General features: G+C 53.9%; 1 protein-coding gene across 6 annotated transcripts in view; it reads right to left on the bottom strand.

The window, feature by feature from the left end:
• Positions 1 to 13,560: 13,560 nt before the first annotated feature.
• Positions 13,561 to 23,502, bottom strand: part of ST3GAL1 (ST3 beta-galactoside alpha-2,3-sialyltransferase 1) — an 86,163-nt gene continuing 76,221 nt past the window's right edge. For 5 of the 6 annotated variants that reach the window (XM_052651471.1, XM_052651473.1, XM_052651472.1 and 2 more), the window contains 5 exons: positions 21,843 to 22,039; positions 20,695 to 20,874; positions 19,521 to 19,566; positions 17,468 to 17,587; positions 13,561 to 14,803 (listed from right to left, as the gene is read on the bottom strand). In XM_052651471.1, coding sequence (XP_052507431.1) covers positions 14,630 to 14,803; positions 17,468 to 17,587; positions 19,521 to 19,566; positions 20,695 to 20,874; positions 21,843 to 22,039 — 717 coding nt within the window. In that variant the 3' untranslated portion in view covers positions 13,561 to 14,629. The remainder of the gene's footprint in view (positions 14,804 to 17,467; positions 17,588 to 19,520; positions 19,567 to 20,694; positions 20,875 to 21,842; positions 22,040 to 23,502) is intronic. The other variant, XM_052651476.1, reaches the window with a different exon arrangement.

Raw genomic sequence — 23,502 nt, 5'->3', positions numbered from 1 at the left:
GGGCCAAGACGGGATCAGAGAGGAATGGGGTGGGCCACAGCCGCCGCGCGAAGAGCGTCGGGTCTCCCCCTGCTTCCTCTCTTTGGAAGGCTCCTATGATGCCCTCAGGACCCAGCTGGGTGTGACCATCTTCTCTTTCTGGAGCTGCTCCAGTCCTGCTGCACCCCTCCAGCTCAGTCTGGTCAGCAATCTGGACCAAGGTGAAAATTAACCTTCTGGCAGCCCCAGGCACTCCCTGAACGGGGCTGGCCCTTCTGGGATGAATCAGCCCACCAGGTTCACCTCTAACATGCTTGAGTGAGTGAGTGAGTGAAGTCGCTCAGTTGTGTCCGACTCTTTGCAACCCCGTGGACGATAGCCCAGCAGGCTCCTCCGTCCATGAAATTTTCCAGGCAAGAGTACTGGAGTGGGTTGCCATTTCCTTCTCCAAGGGATCTTCCCGACCCAGGGATCAAACCTGGGTCTCCCGCATTGCAGGCAGACGCTTTACCATCTGAATCACCAGGGAAGCTTAACATGCCTGCTTTAGAACAAAACTGTGAATCCCTTGTCCCCACAGCTTTGGTGGGAGATGGAGCACAAACAAGTCTCAGTGATGGCTCATTTCATTCCCAGTATAAGTCATCTCCATGAGTTTGTCCTCTCTATACCCCCACGGCATAGAGGGCCTCGAGGGTGTTGGACAGCTATTTCGGGAGACACTGCAGGGAACTTAGGGGCTCCAAGCACAGGCTCAGAGCCTGACCACCTGCTTTGCATTCAGGCTCCACTGCTGGGGAGCTGTGTGTACCTGGGCAAGCCAGTTTACGTCTCAGAGTTGTTTATCTTTAAAACGTACATGCCGGGAAGGGTACCTATCTCCCAGAACTGCATAGCAGGTAAGTTACATCTTGCAAACTGCAAACAGACCGGAGTTTGAGAGATACTTACTATCTGTTAAAGTGAAGTTGCTCAGTTGTGTCTGACCCTTTGCGACCCCATGGACTGTAGCCTGCCAGGCTCCTCCGTCCATGGGGTTTTCCAGGCAAGAGTACTGCAGTGGGTTGCCATTTCCTTTTCCAGTGGATCTTCCCAGCCCAGGGATTGAACCCAGGTCTCCTGCGTTGCAGGCAGACTCTTTAGCATCTGAGCCACCCGGGGAAATAGCTAATGCATATTAACTTTCCTTCTATTCTTTTAATTAAGTAAGTAATATTTATTTTTGGTGGAACGGGGTCTTCGTTGCTGCTCGTGGGCTTTGTCTAGCTGCGGTAAGCGGGGGCGATCTTCTCTGTGGGGCGTCTATTCGCGTCCGCAGTGGCTTCTCTTGTTGCAGAGCACGAGCTGTAGGGAGCATGGGCACAGTGGTTGCAGCCCTTGGGCTCTTCCCGGACCAGGGGTCGAACCTGTGTCCCCCGCATTCACAGGTGGAGTCTCAACCACTGGACCACCAGGGAAGCCCCTTTCATTCTGTATAAACAGAATGAATTCCCAAAGGCCCACATAGTCAACCAACACAAGTTTTAAGAGTCTTCTCTGTACCTGGTACTGTGCTTGTAGTTTGGAATTCCAAAGAGAAGAAACAGACTGTGTTCCTAGGCTTAGGGAACTTTTGTTTGTGACTTCGGGTGAGTGGCATCCTTCGGTGTCAAAGCTTGAGACACATCGATTTTGCCCAGGTCCCCCAGTGTACAGACCTGGTAACAGGGACGCGGGACCCAGTATGTAGCCGCTACTGCCATGTTGCCTGCAAGAATGGGAGTGGCCTGGCTTCACTGGCAAAACCCACCCTCTCTTCCCAGTGTGCTTTCCCTGATGCCCAAATTACTCTTAGCATCTCCTGGAGTAGTTCTGTGGACTTGCTGAGGCAGCTGCCAGGAAGAGCTCCCTTCCCCCAGGAGACAGCTGCTCATGTCATCGCTGGGGTGTCTACACTGGGATGGGCCATCTTGCGCAGAAGGAGCCAGACAAAGGTGACAGTAACAGCCACCCGGACACACCAAGCTCCTAGTCTGCACACCAGCCATTGCGATAACAGAAGGCATGGATGAAGACTGGGCTGAACAGTCTTGATTCCACTACCCCCTGTCTCTGGGGCCCCTCCCTAGGCTCTGGGCTGGCCTGTCTGCATTTTGCTGCGCCTGCAGAAGGGAGCGCTCCACCCAGGCACGCTCAGGACTCTGGGGCCCTCTCACCGGTCACCTCCCTGATGTCCATGACGTCGAGGAAGACATGGGTGGACATACTGCTCCTCTGCTATCCCGGATGGTCCCCCACACTCCCAGCCTCCCCGGCAGTTCACATGGGTAGATCACGTTGGCCACTAGACTGTGAGTGGAAGTGATGGGTGTGGACTCGGAGTTAAGAACTAGTGAGTCATCTCCACCCCCTCGTCCCTTTGCCAGTGACCTTGAAGACTGTGGATTGAAGTTGAGGTCGGCACAGTCACAAGACGAAGACAGTGGGGGAGCCTGAATGGACGGCCAAACCCACCAGCCTCTGACGCAGCAAGAAATAAGCCTCTGCCGCTTTGCTCTAAGTCACCGGGGTCTGTGGGCTTATCTGTTACTGTAGCACCAGCCTGTCGCATGCTGACTGATGCAGTCACGTCTGATTTTAAACCGTCTAACCCCTCATGGAGTTTGTGACCACAGGCAAGTAACTAACAGGGTCTGAGCCTCAAGTCTTCCCTGGAAGTGGTAGCACTGTCTCATCCGTGGGGGCTCTTGTGAGAACTGAATGAGAAAAAGCATAATGAATGCCTGGAGCAGAGACAGGACTCAGAAAATGTGGGGCTGCCCTCTTGGCTTTCTGTAGACTTTGTCTTTTAGTACCCATTCTACAGATTGAGAAGCTGAGGTTCTAAGAAATCAGGTTTATCCCATAAGTTACGAGGCTAATGAGTCACAGAAAGGGCGGGAGTCTTAAGCTAGAGAAATCTGAGGTCCAGAGGTCCAGCAGGCCATGGGGAGAGCTAAGCTGTGTGACAATGTGACATCATTTAAAGCTTTTTAGCCAGTCCACACTTGCTGGGGTTTTAACCTTTTCCAACTGCGTCCAGCCTTTTCCTCTTGACCCAATTCTCTTGGCCAAGTGACAGAGATCTCAATGTCCTTATCTGGAGGGTGTGGACTTGATAATTCTCAATGCCAAGTCTTTTTTTTTCCAGGCAAAGCTATATTGGGGCCACTACCGAAGCAGGGAGGGAAGCAAGAACAATCAACAGTTTCCCTTGCTTGCTGGCTCAGTCCCTGAGGAGGGTTGAGCTGGTTCCTAAGATGGGGTGAGGGTAGGGGTGTGTCCTGGGGTCAGGCTGGAGCGGTGGTTTGCCCACCCCTTAGGAGGTGGTGTGTGTGTGTTGGCGGGGGGCGGCGAGAGGTGGGTGGCGGGGGGTGGGGTGGTGGCATGCATAGCCACTTGCTTTTGCCCCTGGCTCTTCAAAAGTGGTAACTGTTTTTTTTTTTTTTAGTGTCTTTGTATCTTTTGTCCAGAATTTGTCCCAACTAATCAATGCCAAGTCATTTTAAATCCTGACCTGGGTGTGTGTTTTCTCATACCATTTTCAGACACTCTCTGTGTTGACGACCTGGCCGAAGGCGATTCCACTGCGCCCTCTGGTGGCCAGTGTCTCTCAGTGTTCGGGTCCAGCTCTTGACCAAGGTTTCCGTGGAATGTGGGCAGCCCCCAGGTCAGGGCAAACCAGTCTGTTGGGGGGCGCATCTCCAAATTACTTCATTTTGGAGCAGAGCAGACAGTTCCCTGTCCACACACTCTGGTGGGGATCTCAGCACCTTGCTTTTGGAGTCCTGGCTCCCCCCGCTCCTTCATTGGCAGGCGACTTCATCTCCTGGAATCTCAGTTTCCTTGTTAAATTCTCTTCTTCCAGAAACAGTGCCTCTTGGCAGGATTGCTGCCGGATTAAATGAGACTAACGTAGGCAAAGCCCTTAACCCATGTTGACAGCACGTGAAAGGGAGTTATTGTCATCATTAAGAAGCTCCCATGGTTTCTGGTGTTGCTGTCACCCTGGCATAAGACTGTGACCTTCCAATGTCAGAGAAGCTGCCTTGCCCATCCCCAGCCCCCAGTGGCTCTTGGTACATATTTATCAAATGACATGTATGCTGCTGCTGCTATGTCACTTCAGTCGTGTCCAACTCTGTGTGACCCCATAGACGGGAGCCCATCAGGCTCGCCTGTCCCTGGGATTCTCCAGGCAAGAACACTGGAGTGGGGTGCCATTTCCTTCTCCAGTGCAGGAAAGTGAAAAGTGAAAGGGAAGCCGCTCAGTTGTGTCCGACTCTTCACGACCCCATGGACTGCAGCCTTCCAGGCTCCTCCGTCCATGGGATTTTCCAGGCAAGAGTACTGGAATGGGGTGCCATCGCCTTCTCCGAATGACATGTATATATAGATATATATATATAACATTGGGCTTCCCAGGTGATGCTGTTGATAAAGAATCTGCCCACCAATGCAGGACACATCAGAGATGTGGGTCTGATTCCTGAGTCGGGAAGAGCCCCTGGAGGAGAGCATGGCAACCCACTCCAGTATTCTTGCCTGGAGAATCCCATGGACAGAGGAACCTGGCGGGCTATGGTCTGTATGGCTGCAGAGTCCGCCACAACTGCGTGACTAACACACACATACCTAACATCAGGAATCACAGTTCCCACTTTGCAGAAAAGGTCCCTGTCTGAATCCAGGTCTTTGACAGCCAGGACCTGTGGACATTGTGGTGGGGCGGAAGGCACCCTCAGGGCTCTCGAGTTTCTGCAGTAACAGGTTATACGTAGGCACCACTCCATCATGAGAAATGCTGGACTGGAAGAAACACAAGCTGGAATCAAGATTGCTGGGAGAAATATCAATAACCTCAGATATGCAGATGACACCATCCTTATGGCAGAAAGTGAAGAGGAACTAAAAAGCCTCTTGAGGAAAGTGAAAGAGGAAAGTGAAAAAGTTGGCTTAAAGCTCAACATTCAGAAAACGAAGATCATGGCATCCGGTCCCATCACTCCATGGGAAATAGATGGGGAAACAGTGGAAACAGTGTCAGACTTTATTTTTTGGGGCTCCAAAATCACTGCAGATGGTGACTGCAGCCATGAAATTAAAAGACACTTACTCCTTGGAAGAAAAGTTATGACCAACCTAGATAGCATATTCAAAAGCAGAGACATTACTTTGCTGACTAAAGTCCGTCTAGTCAAGGCTATGGTTTTTCCAGTGGTCACGTATGGATGTGAGATTTGGACTGCGAAGAAGGCTGAACGCTGAAGAATTGATGCTTTTGAACTGTGGTGTTGGAGAAGACTCTTGAGAGTCCCTTGGACTGCAAGGAGATCCAACCAGAAATCAACCTTGGGCTTTCTTTGGAAGGAATGATGCTGAAGCTGAAACTCTAGTACTTTGGCCACCTCATGCGAAGAGTTGACTCATTGGAAAAGACTTTGATGCTGGAAGGGGTTGGGGGCAGGAGGAGAAGGGGACGACAGAGGATGAGATGACTGGATGACATCACTGACTCAATGGACGTGAGTCTGAGTGAACTCCGGGAGTTGGTGATGGACAGGGAGGCCTGGTGTGCTGCGATTCATGGGGTCGCAAAGAGTCGGACATGACTGAGCAACTGAACTGAACTGAAGCACCGCTTCTCTCGGACTGGAGAAAGGATGCTCTGAATTGATGGTTATCAGGACCCCTGCTGTGGTCTTTCACTTGCCAGGTGTGTGGCACCCAGGTGGACTGCCAGCCCTGCAAAGAAGCTGGCTTGTTCCCTGACTTGTGGGAAGTGCCTGGGGGCTCCTGAGGACCCTGCCATCCCTCCAGCCTGTGGCCACTCCCGCCCAGCTCCCAGCAGCAGCTTCCAGGGTGAGGGCCACGTCTCTGTTGGCTTTGTAGATGGTTCTGGACTTCACGCACCCCCGCTCCCCTAACTTTCCTTTGCTGCGGGTGCCATCTGGGCTGTGGGTGCCAGATGGCGCCTTCCCCTTTCCTGTCACTGGTACCCACTGTCCTGCTGCGGATGCTCCCCCATTCGTGGCAGACAGCAAATCGATGATGTGTGTTTATTACGAACCTGCTCCCTTGGCTTGCCGGCTTCTGCCCTCCACGGTCCAGAGCCTGACGAGGCCCAGGTCTCTGATTCCAAGTGGCTGAGATCTTAGTGCTTCAGACCCACCTTTCAGTCCTGGCCTCTGGGTTCATGGAGAGATTGCTTAAGGAGCCAGTAACAATCCTTTGCTCACTGTACTTCGAGTCAAGCTGAACTGGAGCGTGTGGCTTTGAACTGGAGCAAAACATGCAATTCCCTTATTTGTTTCATCCAGTCAAACTGACTTTTCCACCCCTGACTGCAGCATCCCGCCTGCAGCAGCCATGAGAGCTGGTGCAGTGAGCCCTGCGGAGGTCTGGAGATGGGGGAGGGACTGAGGGAGGGACAAGCTTCCCGGATGCAGCGCGGATGTGGTTTTGCTGGGCTGCCTTCTCTCTCTGTCTCTTCTTTGTTGTTGTTGCTGTTATTCAGTCGCTAAGTCATGTCCGACTCTGCAACCCCATGGACTGTAGCCTGCCAGGCTTTTCTGTCCATGAAATCTTCCAGGCAAGAATACTGGAGTGGGTTGCCATTTCTTTATCCAGAGTATCTTCCAGATCCACGGATCGAACCTGCATGTCCTGCATTGGCAGGCAGATTCTTCACCACTGAGACACCTTTGAAGGCACGTCTCTTCTTATAAAGGCACTAATCTCACTGTGTGGCCCCACCCTCATGACCTCATATGAACCAAATCACCTCCCAGAGGCTTTGTTTCTGAATACCATCACATTGGGGTGAAGGCTTCAACATGTGGATTTGGGGGGAAGACAATTCAGGTCATACCAGGGGGACTGGAATTGAGCATAGCCAATCTCTGAATCCTCCCCTGTGCCCACAAATAAAAGTATGGCAAGGTGCCCAGAGTCTCCGAGAAGCAGGTTACCTGGAATTTGCCGATTCCAACGAGGACCTGGTGTTTCAGTTGGAGATGACCAAAGGGCCGTGACTCTGACACGCGGAAGGAACATCATTGTGTCCTCCGGGGCTCCAGAGTTTGGAGAGGCCCAGTGGTGCGTGTTAAAGGGAGAGGGTGAGAGGGGAAAACGCACCATCATCCTTGTCCCATGGACGGATGCTGTTGAGGGAGGGCTGCCAGTGCCTGAGCCCCGGCCGTGTTCAGTGGGTGCTGAGTCAGAACAAAGCAGAAGGAGAGGCCAGCCCTTCCCCAGTGGACTCAGAAGGACCCACAGACCAGTGCGGGGCTTTCTTCTCAAGCCCCTAGAGCACAGCTTCCTGTACCTCACACAATGTCCTGACTTAGGAAGGGATAGACTTTGGTGACTTGACTTTAGTGAGTGCTGGTGTAAACAAAACATCTTCCAAAGGCAATTGGAGGATGGGGTGCCAGAGGGCCAGGGACACCTCCGCTTGGTGAGTGACACGGCAGATGGATGTGACAGGCACGTTCCAAGAAACCCACTTGCTCATGCACAAGGACAGAGCAACGCCTGAGCCGAATCCCTAAACACAGGGGGCCATGAACAGTGACAATGAATAAGGAAGAGGAAGAAAAAACGAGGGGGGGCGGTATGTAGGAAACACAGATGCTCATACACTCTCTCCTGTCAATCCTTGTGTATATGTGCAGATCCTTACGATATAAAGTAAAAAGAAATTAGAAGCCCACCTTCTTTTTTGGTTGGCTTGTTTTTTTCCTACTTTCAAAATTTTTCATTGTTTTTTAAATGTTAAGATAACTTTTATGCAATTTTTAGAGGTACTTTCCATTTACAGTTATTACAAGATAGTATCACTCCAGTACTCTTGCCTGGAAAATCCCATGGACGGAGGAGCCTGGTGGACTGCAGTCCATGGGGTCATGAGAGTCGGACATGACTGAGCGACTTCACTTTCACTTTTCACTTTTATTCATTGGAGAAGGAAATGGCAACCCACTCCAGTGTTCTTTCCTGGAGAATCCCGGGGATGGGGGAGCCTGGTGGGCTGCTGTCTATGATGTCGCACAGAGTCGGACATGACTGAAGCGACTTAGCAGCAGCAGCAGCATCTATATTCCTCATGGTGAGCAATACATCCCTGAGCCTGTCTTCTTCACCCCGCATTTGCACCTCCCATTTTTCCACTTCTATATTGCACCCCCCCCCACCCGACTCCCCTGCACATAGCCACTTGTTTCTTTTTTGTTATATTCCCTAGCTGATTGTATTTTTTAGGTTCCACTGTAAGTGAGGCCATACAGTATTTGTCTTTCTCTGTCTGACTTATTTTGCATAGCATCATGCCTTCCAAGTCCATCCATGTTGCTGAAAATGAGAAAATTTTGTTCTTCTTTTCTTATTCCGTTAACCCTTTGTGAAACAGTCAAGCGTGTGCTTGGAGCAGGCTGCGGGATGCTGCTGGGTGTATTTCATCAGTGGGCCCACAGCCAAATCCTGGGGGACCGGCTTTTGTGGGAAGGGTCAGTGGTGCAGAGCAAGCTGGCTTTGGCTTGTACCCAGCGGGTGCCTGAAGGGTCCCAAAGAAATGCCTTTGCATCCTCGGGACCACCTATGGAGGATCCTGGCTGATTCTGTCCCCTGCTGGCAGCTCCCGCCTGGGACAAGGGGGCGGTGAGTTCCCACCTGCTGAGCTCATCCGGTGGGGCCTGACTTTGTGTGTCGCCACCTTGTGGCCGCGTGTCCACATTACAGCTCTATTGTGATAGAATGGTTGTGGGCGTGTTAGTAGCTCAGTCTTGTCCGCCTCTTTGCAGCCCCATGAATCCCACCAGGGTCCTCTGTCCTTGCAATTCTCCAGGCAAGAATACTGGAGTGGGTAGGCATCCCCTCTGCAGAGCTCTAATGTGACACCAACCAGGAACAAACCTAGGGGAAGACAGGTCTCTGATGGAAGGTCAGTAATTTTCTCAGTCAACAAATGATAAGATCAGGGCCCAGATATGGTATAATTCATTTAACTCTCAATGCATGTTTACAGCTTCCTGGGTGGCTCAGATGGTAAAGAATCTGTCTGCCATGCGGGAGACCTGGGTTCCATCCCTGGGTCTGGAAGATCCCTTGAAGAAGGGAATGGCAACCCACTCCAGTATTCTTGCCTGGAGAATCCCATGGACAGAGGACCCTGGTGGGCCACAGTCTGTAGGGTTGCAAACGGTCGGACTCGCCTGAGTGACTATCACTTTCACTCACATGTTTACATGGATGGTGCTTTAACACTCCAGCTTTGTTTGGTCTTAGTCTTGTCTGACTCTTTGTGACCCCCTGGTCACATGGAGCCTGTAGCCTGCCGGGTTCCTCTGTCCATGGAATTTCCCAGGCAAGAATACTGGAGTGGGTGACCATTTCCTCCACTGGGGGATCTTCCCAATCTAGGGATCAAACCCGAGTTTCCTGCATCTCTGGAATTGGCAGATTCTTTACGAGTAGCACCACTTGGGAAGCCCCGTCCCGACTTTATTCATAAGGAAATACACACAGAGAGGTTAAGCGACGTGCTCAAGTTCACATAGCTAATACGCAATACCCTGAGCAGCCTGACTCTGGAGTGCCTGTGCTAATCTCTGCACCGTCCCGCCTCCTGAGCTGCCTTCAGGTCACCACAAACTTGTTAAGAGACTGGGGAGGTGTCACTGAAGAGAACAGGGAGCCCCAGATCTGGAGAGGGAAGGAAGTCTTGGCTTAAACATCACCTCTGCCCGCAACTGCCTGCTGCCATTCGCCAGCCCTGCAGGGTTGTTGAGAAAGTTCAAGATCACCCCTAGGGAGGGAGTGTGCAAACTGTAAAGCGCTGTACCAACTGGGAGGTAGTATTATTGACACCAACTTTCCATTCTGTAGTCCCGTGATTGGATTGCTGAAATTATTCTAAAACCTGGGAGATTTGCGCCAACTCTGGATCGCACTTGTACCCATACATGGATGTGCCCATCTTTAAAGGAAGGAGGGACACTAACTCTGCCCACATCAGGCTACTTCATTCAGCAAATGCTCAGTGCACTGAGCGGGCATGTGTCTCCTCCAGCCTCCTAGGATGCACTTATTCTAGACCTCACACCCCGCCTGACAGCTCCTGCAGTGGTGCGCATTGGATAGATGAGACAGCTGAGGTTCAGAGGGCTTGGGTGACTGGCATTAGTCACACAGCAGGGAGAAGGCACAGTTGCATCTGAGCAGAGGCTAGCTCTTCATGTCCTGAGCCTCTGGGTACCTGGTCAGGGTGGACACTAACCCCAGAGGTGTCTTTTAAGACTCAAAGCATCTCTTGCATGGAGACTTTGAGAGGCTGCACCAAGACACGGCCCTTACAGAAAAACGACGGACACACCTGAACGATAAAATAGCTCTCTTTTATTCATTTTGATTTGGATCATTGGAAATATTCAACAATAAATTAAAAATAAAAAATAAGAGCAGAGGCTGTGGAAAGCAGACTCTTGCCAACTTCATTCAAAAAAGCATCCAGATGAACACTCAGCTGCAAAGCACGGGAGCCAGGCAAGGAGGGGTGGACGAAGAAAGCGGACTTTAAAACACCACCAACCAACCCACCAACAGGACTGCAAAGAGGGGAAAAGTGCTCGGGGAACTTTGGCTTTGATACGAACTGGGTTAAGTGCTAGCGCGACGGTGCACCACGTCCATGCTACCGGGGCCCAGTGGGGGCTCCTGACACAGACCCGGGTTAAAGCTAGTGTCTGGACCAGGATCTTGGGTGGGTGGGCGATGACGGCAGATCAGAAGCTGAGCAACAGGGTCAAGTTCAACCTAAGTACAGATCTCTGATGGGCTGGGAGGGAAACAGGAGGCTGGAGGCAGGCTTGGAGGAAACGTGTTGCTTTGGGTAAGGACAGACTGTGTGATGCCACCTTGCCTGGTAGCTGTTCCTCACCCTCTTCCGTGCACAGGTGTCATGTACCCACCCACGGCCCCCCAGGGGGGCTCAAAACACAGTAGCCCAGACCCCACAAGAGGATGACCAGCCGATGGCCTGTGGCCAACCCTGACACAAACCAGATGTCCCTGATGGACGCGGTGACAGCCCCCAGCGTTTTGGAGGGGTGAGAACAGTTGCGGGTCCTGATGGCGCGTGGCCGGAGCCCCAGCCATCTCTGGCTTCCCTGGAGAAAGCACTTCCGACCACAACCATGTGAGGGAGGGCGAGCTGTTCTCAGTCTTCCACTTTTTCTCTGGGTTCAGGCTGCCTTGAAGGGAACAGCTGAAGCAAACATCACAGTGCTCAGCGTTCTCTGTGACTCCATTCCACCCTGGACCCAGAGGCCCAGTTTGCATCGAGGTAGGTTTGCCCTCTCCCTGGCCCTTCTGGCCACAGCCGAGCCTTGCGGGGGGGGGGGGGGGGGGCGGTCTCCTCTGAACCTGCCCCCGACTCCCACCCACCATAGCAATCACCTGCCCACCCCTCGTTGCCTGGCTTCTCCCTTTTATGTCCTATTTCCTTAGATCTGGCTTCTCCCACTAATCCCAGCCTAGGCGATTTTCTGGACAATACCTGATGAAGCTGGGGTTTCCAAATGCATCCATTCAAGAACTTTCGTCTCTGCCCCAAATCACTACCCTCTCGCCCTCCTTTCTTCTCCTTCCCGTGGGTGAGGCCGGGGGCTCCAGGAGATGTGGCTACAGGCGTAGATTTTGCTCCAGCACCAGAGAGCAGCTTCCTGGTTCCCTGGGGGAGCCAGAAGGCTAGGGTGTTGTTGACATCTTTCTCCCTCATTAGCCCGGCTTCTTTAGCTTCAGGCTCAGCACTGATTGCTACAGCAGGAATGCCTCTAACGCTTGCCCGGGGCTAGTCTCCAAGGAGCTCTGTCTGCAGAATGGGCAGAGCCCTGGGCTGGTATGCTGGGCCCCAAGGAGAGCCTCCCCTTGTGGGTGCTTCTCACCCTCTGGCTGGTGGCCAAACCCCCGTGGAAACATTTTTGTCCAGGTCTCGGCCACTCTTACCCCAGGTATGGGCCCCGCTGGTTTAAGGCGATGGTGTGTTAATCCTGGCCACAGTGGCCGGCTAGATTCGCTTAGGTGGCCGTTGGTAAGCCCAGGAGACAGACACAAAGCCGTGTCTGCCCCAGCTGTGGGAAAAACGCGAAGCTATCTCCTCCACTGAAAGAAGGGCATGAGAAGGCAGAGGTCACAGCTTGCCTCGGGCCCCCGTGGCGGCCTGAGAACGAAGCCGGGTGGTGAGAGGCTTGTAGTCAGAAGCTTACACTGACCACGGTTCTCAGAGGGGCTGGGGAAGCCCACCTCTCGGTGGCCTAATAGGGAGGGACCCAGTAACACCCTCTTTTAGCTCGAGATCTATTTCACAATTGGTTCACTTGTGCGGTCCCTTCCCTTCTCTGGCCTTGCTTTGCTCATCTGCAAAAGGGGACCCGAGGACTGAAAGGCATGTCACAGTGAACAGCCTGGTGGCGGGGAGGGACGGGGTGGAGGCCAGGCAGCAGCGATTCAGCCAACCCACACACCCAGCAGAGTTCCTCACGTCAAGGACTGCCATGACCTCTAGCCTCAGGATTTATGCTGGGAATCGTGACCTCACAGCAATTGACAAGCATTTGTCAGTCAAAAGGATCTTCGGTTTTGGAGGATTTTAATGCTGGAACATTTTGTTGTTGTTGTTTGCTTGTTTTTGTTTTTATTTTCTTTTTTTTGAAAAAAGACTTTCTGGATTCTGAATCTTTGAGAATCAAAGAAAACCTGGACCCTGTCCCCAGGCAAACCTTTAGGGGAAGAACCAGCAGGGTGTGTGACTTCTAGGGACACTTGTAAATGACCGATACCCGTTGTGGACCCTTCCTATTGGCAGAGGGAGACGAGGAGGCGGAGAGCAGGGCTTGCCAGAGGGCTGTGGGGTGCGGTGGGGCGGGACCCCAGGCCTCTGAGAGTGGCATCCTTTATCCTCCTCCAGCCCACGGTCACACCTTCTCAAGGCACCCGTGGCCCTTCAGGGAATGCCCTCGACAGCAAGAAATTTCTCTTTTTTTGATTAAATGTCAGTGCGTGCATGCTAAGTCGCTTCAGTCACGTCCGACTCTTTGCAACCCTATGGACTGTAGCCCGCCAGGCCCCTCTGTCCATGGGGATTCTCTAGGCAAGAAGACTGGAGCGGGTTGCCATTTCCTCCTCCAGGGGAATCTTCCCAACCCAGGGATCAAACCCGCATCTCTTACGTCTCCTTCATTTGCAGGCGGGTTCTTTACCACAAGCGCCACCTGGGACTGAGTCTATTCCCACCTAGCCCCAAGGCAGTGCCGCTTGATTTGGAGATTCTTAGCCTGAGACTGAATCTAAGCCCACAGTGAGGAAGACGAAAGTGGGGCTGGAAGAGAAGAAGATACATAGCATCCGGCAAACCTACCAACCCGACACCCCAGGGTCTGCCCACCAGCAAGCCCTCAAGCCCTAAACACCCCAGTACCCCACGTCTGAAGACTTCTACAAAACTGGCTCTGAGCGCCCACACCTCAGTTGCCTGCCGAAGCGAGTGTAACCAAGTCACAAAGTGCAGACGATGTCAGTTGAATTTAAAAGACAAAACAATAAATAATTAGGAAGGCTGACGAGGAAGAAAGAGCAGCTGGGACGTGAAGGATGAGGTATGACTTCTCCCCTCTGACGGTCACGTTTCTAGGATGTCCTCACACAGGTGGCCAGGGGGGATCTGACCCTGGGGGCAACTGCTGGCTGATGCCCCCTCTCCGCCACAAAGCTCTGGAAGGTTATGGGCACCAATTCCAATAGTCTGTGAAAACAAGAATGTATGATCCATGGCTGACGGGCCTCTGGATGGAGCCTAGTTCCAACTGAGCGTTCTTGCAGCTCAGACACTGGCTCCGGAAACTAGAACGCTCTCCCCAGCTACAGACCAAGGGGAGTGCACTGCTGGGGTCTCTCCTTCCCCACGTTGGGGCTTTTGCCACATTTCAGTCAATGCATGCCTTTCTCCCCCCAGTACCAAGGCACATGGAAGCACGTAGACCCGTGCTCAGCTGTCATGATAACCACAGAGATCAATTACTCGAGGAAACGTCAGCTTGGGAAAAAGACATCTCCTGGGCATTTAGAGTCTCTGAAGACCTTCAGGGTGGGGACCCCTTCTGGCCACGGTTCAATGATCTTTGGGCAGAAAGGGGAGGTGGGGTGGCTCTCCTGGAGGTCATCTTCACCCAGAAACTTCCCAGCAAGAATCAGAGTGTTGGCCCCGGACCCCTCGGCAGCGTAGTCTCTGTGCTTCCCCCCGGGAGACCATCCTCTCCTCTAGAACATGGGACTCCTTGGATGGGGCCTCTCCAGAGTCTTCCTGCCTCCCCCAGCCCAGAAGAGCACTGGGGAGTGGGGGGGAGCGGTTTCTCCCCTCCCGAGACTGGTTCTGAGACTTGCTCTGCAGCCCTGGCAGGGGTCGGCGACCTTGCTGAGTAGATGCTGCCCAATGTTGGGGTGCAAGAGGCTGTGAGGGGCACCTGGGCACACCCCTGAGGCTGGCCCTCGAAGTTCCTGGAGAAGAACAGCGCCAGTGAGAAGCTGGGGCTGGATGTGAAATCGCACGTGGCACACCTGTCCTCAGCCCTTCGCAGCATCATCTTCCCTTGAAGATCCGGATTTTGTTGATGGACGCCAAGGTGGCCGTCACGTTGGACTCAAAGTCCCCATCATGCACCCCAGTCTTCCGGAAAGCCCCCGCCGACGGGTTGTTTTCCCAGTAGTGGTGCCAGTTCCCTTTGCTGTCCGCCCCGAAGCCGTACAAGTCCACCTGCCGGAGGCAAAGCAAAGGCGAGAGCCGGTCAGTGGGGGAAACAGCCTCCAGGAGCCTCCAGGAGCCTCCAGGAGCCGGGAACTCCCGGGAGCTCGAGGTAGCAAAGGCAAGTTGAGTCAAAGGCAAGTCCAAGGCCAGAAGGCATAATAATGGAAGCCTATTGCTCGTCTGTGCCTGCTGGGTCCACCTCCAGGGAGGTACAACCTCTTCTCCAAGGACTGAAGAGCAGAACTTCAAAGTCCAGCAGTCCGCCCCAGGCCCCAGTTCTGCCTCCGGCTGGTATAACCTGTGAATGCCAAACCACTTCTTTGCGCCTCACTTTCCTCATCTGGGAAATGGGACCAAGAGTGACGACCGTGGAGAGGTGGGTGTGGTCCACCAAGAAAAGGTACCTATCCTTTTCTTCCCCTGGGCTGATATTCACCTGGTCCAGAGGTCCTCACTGTCTGGTACGTGGGCTGGGGGGTAGGCTTCTTACATGCGACAAGCATTTACTGAGCCTTTATTTTGTGTCATGTGCATTAAACCTGTCAGAGTTCAAGGGGATGCTGGAGAAATTAGGGATGAGGGAGTTAGGTCTCAGTCCTCGGAGCTGCTGCTGCTGCTTTTTTTTAATCAATATATAATCATATCTTTATCAACATGCCCTTGCCAGCATGAGTACTGTTTTAGAGGAAAAAAAAATTGTCTACTTGGACGAAAATATGTATTTTTGGTTATATGATTCCAGGATGTTTTCTCTTTCTCTAGCTTCTATGATCATATCACCATTTAATAAATTTAAACTAGGGTCAAAGACAAAATACATGAGAAAATTTTACTTGTACATTATGCAATATAAATCCTAACTTTTCTTCCCTCAAAACTCTCCATAAAAGTATTTTTAATTAATGTGCTTCTTGGAGAAACAAGTGTTAACACAAAATAATATATTTCATGATCAAATAAGATAGGAAGTTTAATAGATGGTTATTTTTTTGCTTTTGTTCTGTTCGAAAATCAGCAAACTTATCCTGTAAAGGGTCAAATATTAAGTACTTTTTCATACCCTATCTTTTAGAAACAAATCACAGTCCTGCCCATATTCGAGAGGAGGTGATGACAAAAAGGTGTAACAGAACCCTTGAGCTGCTAACTTATGACAGCCACCAACTGAGCCCTCAAGAGGGGCTGACGCCAGGGCTTCCCCACCGCCCCCTCCCCTGCCTCCCCGCACCGAGGAGGGCGCAGCGACTGGAGCAGGCAGACAGCTTGTCCAACAAGGTGACCTTCGAACTGGGTCTTGGAAAATGAGTAGAAGATGACCAGGAAGGGTCTGGCATGCTAATTCGCTTTAGTCACGTCCGACTCTTTGTGATCCTACGGCTCCTAGCCCACCAGGCTTCTTTGTCAATAGAACTGTCCAGGCAAGAATCCTGGAGTGGGTTGCCATGCCCTCCTCCAGGGATCCCAACCCAGGGATCGAACCCGTGTCTCTTACCTCTCCTTCACTGGCGGGGGGGTTCTTTAGCATTAGCATCACCTGGGAAGCCCAAGGGACTGGGGAAGAGGCTTTCAGGGGGAGGAATAGCCATGCGGGATGCAGCGTGGCAGACAGATTCCAGGGGTGGGGGCCCGCCAGACCAGGAGACAGCTCTGTGCTGACTGCAGACTTTTCAGGAAACGCCAGCACGGCCCTGGCCACCCAGGGCAGGAGGGAAGGGCACTCCTGAGGCAGAAGCCCATGTGCTCTGCGACCAGCAGACAGGAGGCGGGGCTGCAGGGGGAGTCGAGAGGCAGATAAGGTTTCTGGCAGGGACCCCGGGTTTCTGTGAAGGATGCGGGAGATGGTGACAGAGCACAGCTCCTACCTGCGATTTCCAGCTCTGAGCCGTGCAGGGGCAAGGACGGACTGCAGGTGACAAGAAGGGACACTGGGGGGCCTGCCTAAACCCGGGCCAGGGAGGAAGTTGGGGGGACTGTGGTCCCCTCCTGTTTCACTGCCCACAGGCAGTGAGCACCCCAGATCGCCGATGGAAACATGGGCACAGCCTGGCGGACAGCTAGGCGAGTCCATGATGGGGAAAGGCTGCTGCTGCTGCTAAATCACGTCAGTCATGTCCGACTCTGTGTGACCCCATAGACAGCAGCCCACCAGGCTCCCCTGTCCCTGGGATTCTCCAGGCAAGAACACTGGAGTGGGGTGCCACTGCCTTCTCCAGATGGGGAAAGGCATACTTGGCAAAATCACTGGTTCTCAATCTTGGTAAGCAGAGGAACTCCTGGGTGCTGGGGGATCCCTTGGGTCCCTGGTCCCCAGCCAGCAGTTCCAGTGGAAGTGGGCTATGGCCTGGGGGCTAGAATCTAGCTGCACAGATGATTCTAATGAGCAAAAGAGATGAAAACCGAAGCCCCAGACAGCTCCACCATTACAATCTGCTCCCTTATTCGGCCCCCAGGTCTGAGCTACCTAATGGGCCTGGCCCTGCCCAGGGAAGCTCCCACACCAGGAGAACATGGCTCCTTCCTGGAAGGTCCTATGGAGGAGACTGCAAGCCCCACCATGGAGACAGGACCTGAGCTCCCAGAAAAGGCCTGGGGGTGGGGATGGAGGTCCTGACCGCAGGCGCTCTCGCGGCCCCCTGGGGAACATGAGGCAGCAGGGGATGGGGTGCGTCCTACCTCATCACAGACGTGCAGTGAGAAGATAACCGACAGGATGCCGGTGGACGGGTACCGCCCGTGGCCCTGCAGCCAGCTGTCGAAGACGTACTTGATGAAGGCCGGGTGGTAAATCAGGATCTGCGGAGGGAAGGATGCGGCCCAGGGTGAGGGGCTGGGGGAGGACCCCAGGCACGCGTCAAGTGGCGCACGCTGCTGCGTCCACGGGGGACAGCAGTGCCCGGAGCTCATATCCCTACAGGGGGGTTGGGAGGGGTACGATCTAGTAGACAATATGGACCCTAACCTAAATCATGAAAGGCTGGGCTGGAGGAAGCACAAGCCTGAATCAAGATTGCAGGGGAAAATATCAATGACCTCAGATATGAAGAAGACACCACCCTTATGCTAGAAAGTGAACAAGAACTAAAGAGCCTCTTGATGGAGGTGAAAGAGGAGAGTGAAAAAGCTGGCTTAAAACTCAACATTCAAAAAACCAAGATCATGGCATCCGGTCCCATCACTTCATGGCAAAAAGATAGGGAAACAATGGAAACAATTACAGGCTTTATTTTTGAGGGGTTCCAAAGTCACTGCAGACGGTGACTGCAGGCATGAAATTAAAAGATACTTGCTCCTTGGAAGAAAAGCTATGACAAACCTAGACCACATTTTATAAAACAGAGACATTGCTTTGCCAACAAAAGTCCGTATAGTCAAAGCTATGTTTTTTCCATTAGTCACATATGGATGTAAGAGTTGGACCATAAAGAAAGCTAAGCGCCGAAGAACTGATGCTTTTAAACTCGAACTGTGTTGGAGAAGACTCTTGAGAGTCCCTTGGACGGCAAAGAGATCAAACCAGTCCATCCTAGAGGAAATCAGTCCTGAATATTCATTGGAAGGACTGATGCTGGAGCTGAAGCTCTAATACTTTGGCCACCTGATGCAAAGCACTGACTCATTGGAAAAGACCTGGATGCTGGGAAAGACTGAAGGCAGGAGGAGAAGGGGATGATGGAAGATGAGATGGTTGGATGGCATCACCAACTCAATAGACATGAGTTTGAGCAAGCTTGGGGAGCTGGTGATGGACAGAGAAGCCTGGAGTGCTGCAGTCCATGGGGGTCGCAGAGTCAGACATGACTGAGTGACTGAGCTGAACTGAACCTAAATCACGGATGCACAGAGGATGCTGGAATAGAGGATGAGACCACAGAGAGAAAGAAAGCAGAGAAAGGTGAGGAAGGAATGGGTGAGAAGGCGGCATCTGAACAACAGTCAAGGAGGCCAGGAGCAGGACATGAGGCTGCAGGAGACCGTTCCAAGGGAGCAGCATGGGCCGGGGACAAGGACACTGCTGGTACCCTGCAGAAAGACACCAAGCCACCTGTCTGGCCTGGCATGGGCCTGAATGACCTTCAGCTCCTAGAATGACCTCACATGCCAGCTGTCCCTCTCCTGGTGTCACAGGTGGGGAAATCGAGGCTCAGAGACACTAAGTAACATGCTCAACGTCACACAGCCACCCCCGGGAGGACATTGGCACACAGCATCAGTGAACAAGCTGTGTGTCTCTGGGCAAGTTGCCTGGCCTCTCTGAACCTGATCTCTTCATCTCCACGCAACACTTCACTTCCACCATCCCTCTGCCCTTTGCCCACGTCTTACCCAACCCCACACCAGGGCCTACCGGGGAACATAGCGATACAGAGACAGGAGGTGAGGACTGGCTTTGAGATGCTCACACCATAGGGGCAGTGGCTCTCAAACAGCGTCAGCATCCTTGGGGGGCTTGTAAAAACCCAGAGCTTCTGATTCAGCGGATCTGGGGCAGCCCGAGGACCTGCACTGGTGACAAGGGCTGGTCCAGGGTCCAGGTTTAAGGGAAACTTTCCAGGGCTCGTCTCTCCACTCTCTAAGTGGGGGCCCACCCACTGCCGCCAACCCTGGGGGCCCAGGGGCTCTCTGCAGCCAGATGCGGGCAGAGTGGGGAGATGGCTCTCTCTGTCATCAGGCGGAGCCTTGAAAGCGAGACTGAGCTAGAAGGCAAGGCACCTGTGCCTTGACTCACCTTATTCTTTTTCACTTTGATCTTGGCGGGGACAGGAACGTAGGTACTGCAGGAGGAAAAGGCAGGTGGTTAGCATGGGGAGAGGGTCGGCTGCCTGGGCATCGGCTGGGGAGGAGAGGGCTGGAGATGCAGGCGGACCATGGGGAGAGGCAGGCGGGCCACCGGGAGAGGCACTCTTCCACCAAGGGGCTCCACCTCCTGCAGTAGCCCATTATGAACACCAGAGGGCGATCGTGGCTAACTTGAGACCCTTCTGCAGAGGCCAAGCTGAGCCCTAGCTGATACAGCCCCTCCTCTGTCCAAGCCTGCTTCCCTCACTGCCCTGCACCCCGAATCCCTCGGGTTTCCTAACCAGGCCTCAGACAAGGAGGCTCTCAGCCATCTCGGCACTAAGCCCCTTTTCTTTCAGGCAGAAATGGGACCAAGTGCGAGCCTGGCCAAGCCTCCAGGTCTCCCTGGAGGACAGAGGTCATGAGGACTAGTGTGAGCTCAGCGAGACGTGTGCCAAGCGGCCGGAACAAATCAGATGTGAACTAACTCGCCGATGGTCCAGGCAGGACCGGTGACTCACACCAGAGCCTACATGCTCCTCACCCAGTCTGCCTAGCAGCCGCTTTGACAGTGTGAGAGGCGGGTGGAGGGGGTGCTGTCATAATAGGGGAGCGGCACAGAGATGAGAAAGCTCAGCAGGGTCCACCTCCTGGGGGACTCGCAGGGCATTTGGGGAAGCAAGGGCAACCCACTCCCGTCTTCTTGCCTGGAGAATCCCCTGGACAGAGGAGCCTGGCGGGTTACAGACCACGGGGTCGCCAAGAGTTGGACACGACTGAGCAACTAACACTTTCACTTTTCCCTTTGGGGAAGCAAACCCAGGAGGTCTACTGTGTTGTGGCGTGGGGAGTCATGAGCAGGAGGAAGGCCAGAGCTCGGGGGCATCGGGGTGATGGGAGGAGGGGTACCAGGAAGAGCTGAAGGCAGCCTGGGAGCGGGGCTGTGCTGTCTAGGAGAGGCTGTCTGGGGAGGCGAGGTGCGCCAGCAGGACAGCATGAGTGTGGCTGTAGCGGGTGGAGCCCCCACTACGGCAGGGGGCTCAGAGGCCCTCACTCAGCAAGGAGGAGCAGTGACCGCCCCGGCAGTGACCCCCCCACCGTGCGGACGCCTCAAGGGGACTTACTGGGAGATGGTGCCCGTGGTGGTAGCACTGATTACCCACTCCAGATCGACAGTCTTGAAGGGGACCAGGACCATGCTGACGTTCTCTGCCAGCTCCCTGAAGCTCTCAGGGTACACGAGGTGGTGGGTGGTCTTCCTCCCGACGTCGGCCTCAAACCCTGCAGTGGGGGCCTTGTTCATCCTGGCGGGGGGGAGAGATGACAGGCATCATGTCACCATCAAAGGTGACTTGGAGGGTCAGCTTTAGCTCAGAGAGGCTGTGCTGTGTCCCAACTTCCTCATCTGTAGAATGGGCACAGGGAGGGCATAGGTCAGATGCTTTAGCTACTTTTTTCTCATGTATGATCTCAGGTGAGCCTAACCATCCCCACCACCAACAGCTGACTCTGTCCCAGTGCAGTGATGTACCTCACTGACCTTTAACGATAACTGGTATGTGTATTTTATGGTCCTACTTTTATGGTCAAACTAATCTGAGCATAAAGAATTTATCCCAGAACACAAGAGCTACCCAGTGGTGGCCTTGAACTCAGGGCCTGTCAACCCTAAATCTGACTCTCTCCCCCTCACCATAGACATTCCCACTGGACACCAGTACACTGAGGCTCCCCGAGGCCAGGTGAGTGGTCTAAAGACATAAAGTCAGAGTCCACAGACATGGGGGACAGTTCTAGAAGGGGTCTGAGGATGGCTGCCTGAGTTTCTCACGCTGGGCACTGGTGCCCCAGGTCTGGTGCCTGGTGTTGGGGTGACGAGAAACCCAGGAGAGAGGTTGGCATCTTCCTGGAACATTCATTTTACTTGGAGACAGGGAAACCTATTTTTGCATTAGAAGCATAGGTTATATTATGGCCTAGATGGCCAAGCAGGGACGGACTGCAAAGATGAAACAAGAATCTCGTTAGTCTAGCCCTCCAGCCAGGTGGCTCCAGGCCGAGTTCCTGCCCACTGGGTGCTTCTCTCTGGGTTCAGAGAGGCCTTGCTGATTCATCCCCATCCTGCAACACACATGGGGAAACTGAGGCCCTCGGGAAGTCTGGACTCCCCGACTGGAGTCCTGACCTGACCCTGAGCCATGACACCTGCTGCAGCTCCAGGGGCCCAGATGGGGGTGGAGGGGTGGGCCAGGGGGCGAGGGGCCGCTCTCACCTGAGCACAAAGTCGTGACTGTCTATCTGAGGCCCGTACCAGGACTCCCTCAGGTTGCCTGAGTTGCCCACGACAGCGCAGCGCCGGCAGCCCACCGAGCCCTTCTCCAGCAAGGGGTCCACGTCCCCGGGCACCACCTGGAACAGCTCCTTGATGGTGTCGTTCAGGTTATTAGGCTGCTTCTCCCGCTGGAGCTTCTGTGGGCAGAGGACGCGGGACGCAAGTCAGCCAGGCTGGATCCCGAGCTCCTCGGGGCTGGTGACCTGGCTCCTCCCGAGGCACCTGGAGACAGAGCTCCCCCTCCCCCACAGGAGCCACTCGGGGAGACGGGAAGGCCAGAGATCACTCATTCAGTCTACAAATGCTTCCTGAGCACCTGCTATGCTTGGTGGGTAAAGAATGTGCCTGAATGCAGGAGACCCAGGTTCAATCCCTGGGTTGGGAAGATCCCCTGGAGAAGGGCATGGCAACCCACTCCAGCAGTCTTGCCTGGAGAACCCCAAGGACAGAGGCTACAGTCCATAGAGTCACAAAGAGCGGACACAACTGAGCGACTGACACTTCCACTGTCATGAATGTGGTGCAGCTCCGGCCTCTTGAGACCAGGTGGTATGAGTGAGGCACATGGAAGAAAGGTCAGGTGACCCTTCGCGCCTGCCTCCCCTGCCTCGGCTCTGCTCCCCATCCTACCGCTCGGCAGCCTCAGCCCAGGACCACTGGGGTCTGTCCAGACCTAAGAATCAGCGCTTCGCCGGATGCATCAAGGAGCTATTGTCTGCTTAACAAATTATTTTCATGTCCACACCCAAGGTCAACTACCCTGGGAACTCCCTGACCCCTGGGCGTGAGCAAACACTGGGTTTATCCTGAGGGTGGGCAAACACTGGGTTTATCCTGAGGGCGGCCAGCCACCTGGTTGGCCCAGGGTTAAGGAGTTTCCCTGACTTTTAATAATCTGCCTGCCAATGCAGGATACACGGGTTAGATCCCTGACCCAGGAAGATCCCCTGCAGGAGGAAATGGCAATCCACTCCAGCCTTCTTGCCAGGAGAATCCCACGGACAGAGGAGCCTGGCGGGCTACAGTCCACAGGGTCAGACACAGCTGAGCACTAGCACTGGGGGCGGGGCTCTCAGGGACGAATGTGGGGCGAGTGGGTACCCGTCGTGAGGCCCCCTCTGCCCACCCACATCCGCCCACCACCTCTGGGGGAGCTTGGCCACACTGCATGGTGAACATACGCTGACACAGACCACTCCCCCACTCAGAGTGAAACCTGGAGCGGTCTCCTAAGAAGCATCACCTCTCCTGCGTCACCAGGTCACGGTGCTGTCAATTCAGCACAAGGAAGGAGGGTCTGAGTCCGCTGAGCACGTGTCCCAAATCCAAAGGGGAATTTGAAGCCAGGCTTTTATAAGCCCACGTTAATGTCTCTCCCCCAACACCACCCCTGTCTCAGAGCCCTGGAACCTCGACCTATGGAAAGCCCAGTCCCTGGGGCTGGGTTGGGGGAGGTGGCTGTGGGGTGAGTCCCACCTGTCTCACCAGCCTCAAAGACAGGGGAGGGGTTGCTGGAGAGAAAGGTGAGGTTAGCTGTTGCTCTGGCCACTGTCTAGGAAATCAGGGACCGGGGGATTGTGTGGGGAGGTCCCCGGGCACC

Source organism: Budorcas taxicolor, chromosome 14, assembly GCF_023091745.1.
Source record: "Budorcas taxicolor isolate Tak-1 chromosome 14, Takin1.1, whole genome shotgun sequence".
NCBI classification, from domain to species: Eukaryota; Metazoa; Chordata; class Mammalia; order Artiodactyla; family Bovidae; genus Budorcas; species Budorcas taxicolor.
This window is presented reverse-complemented; position numbering and strand designations above follow the sequence as displayed.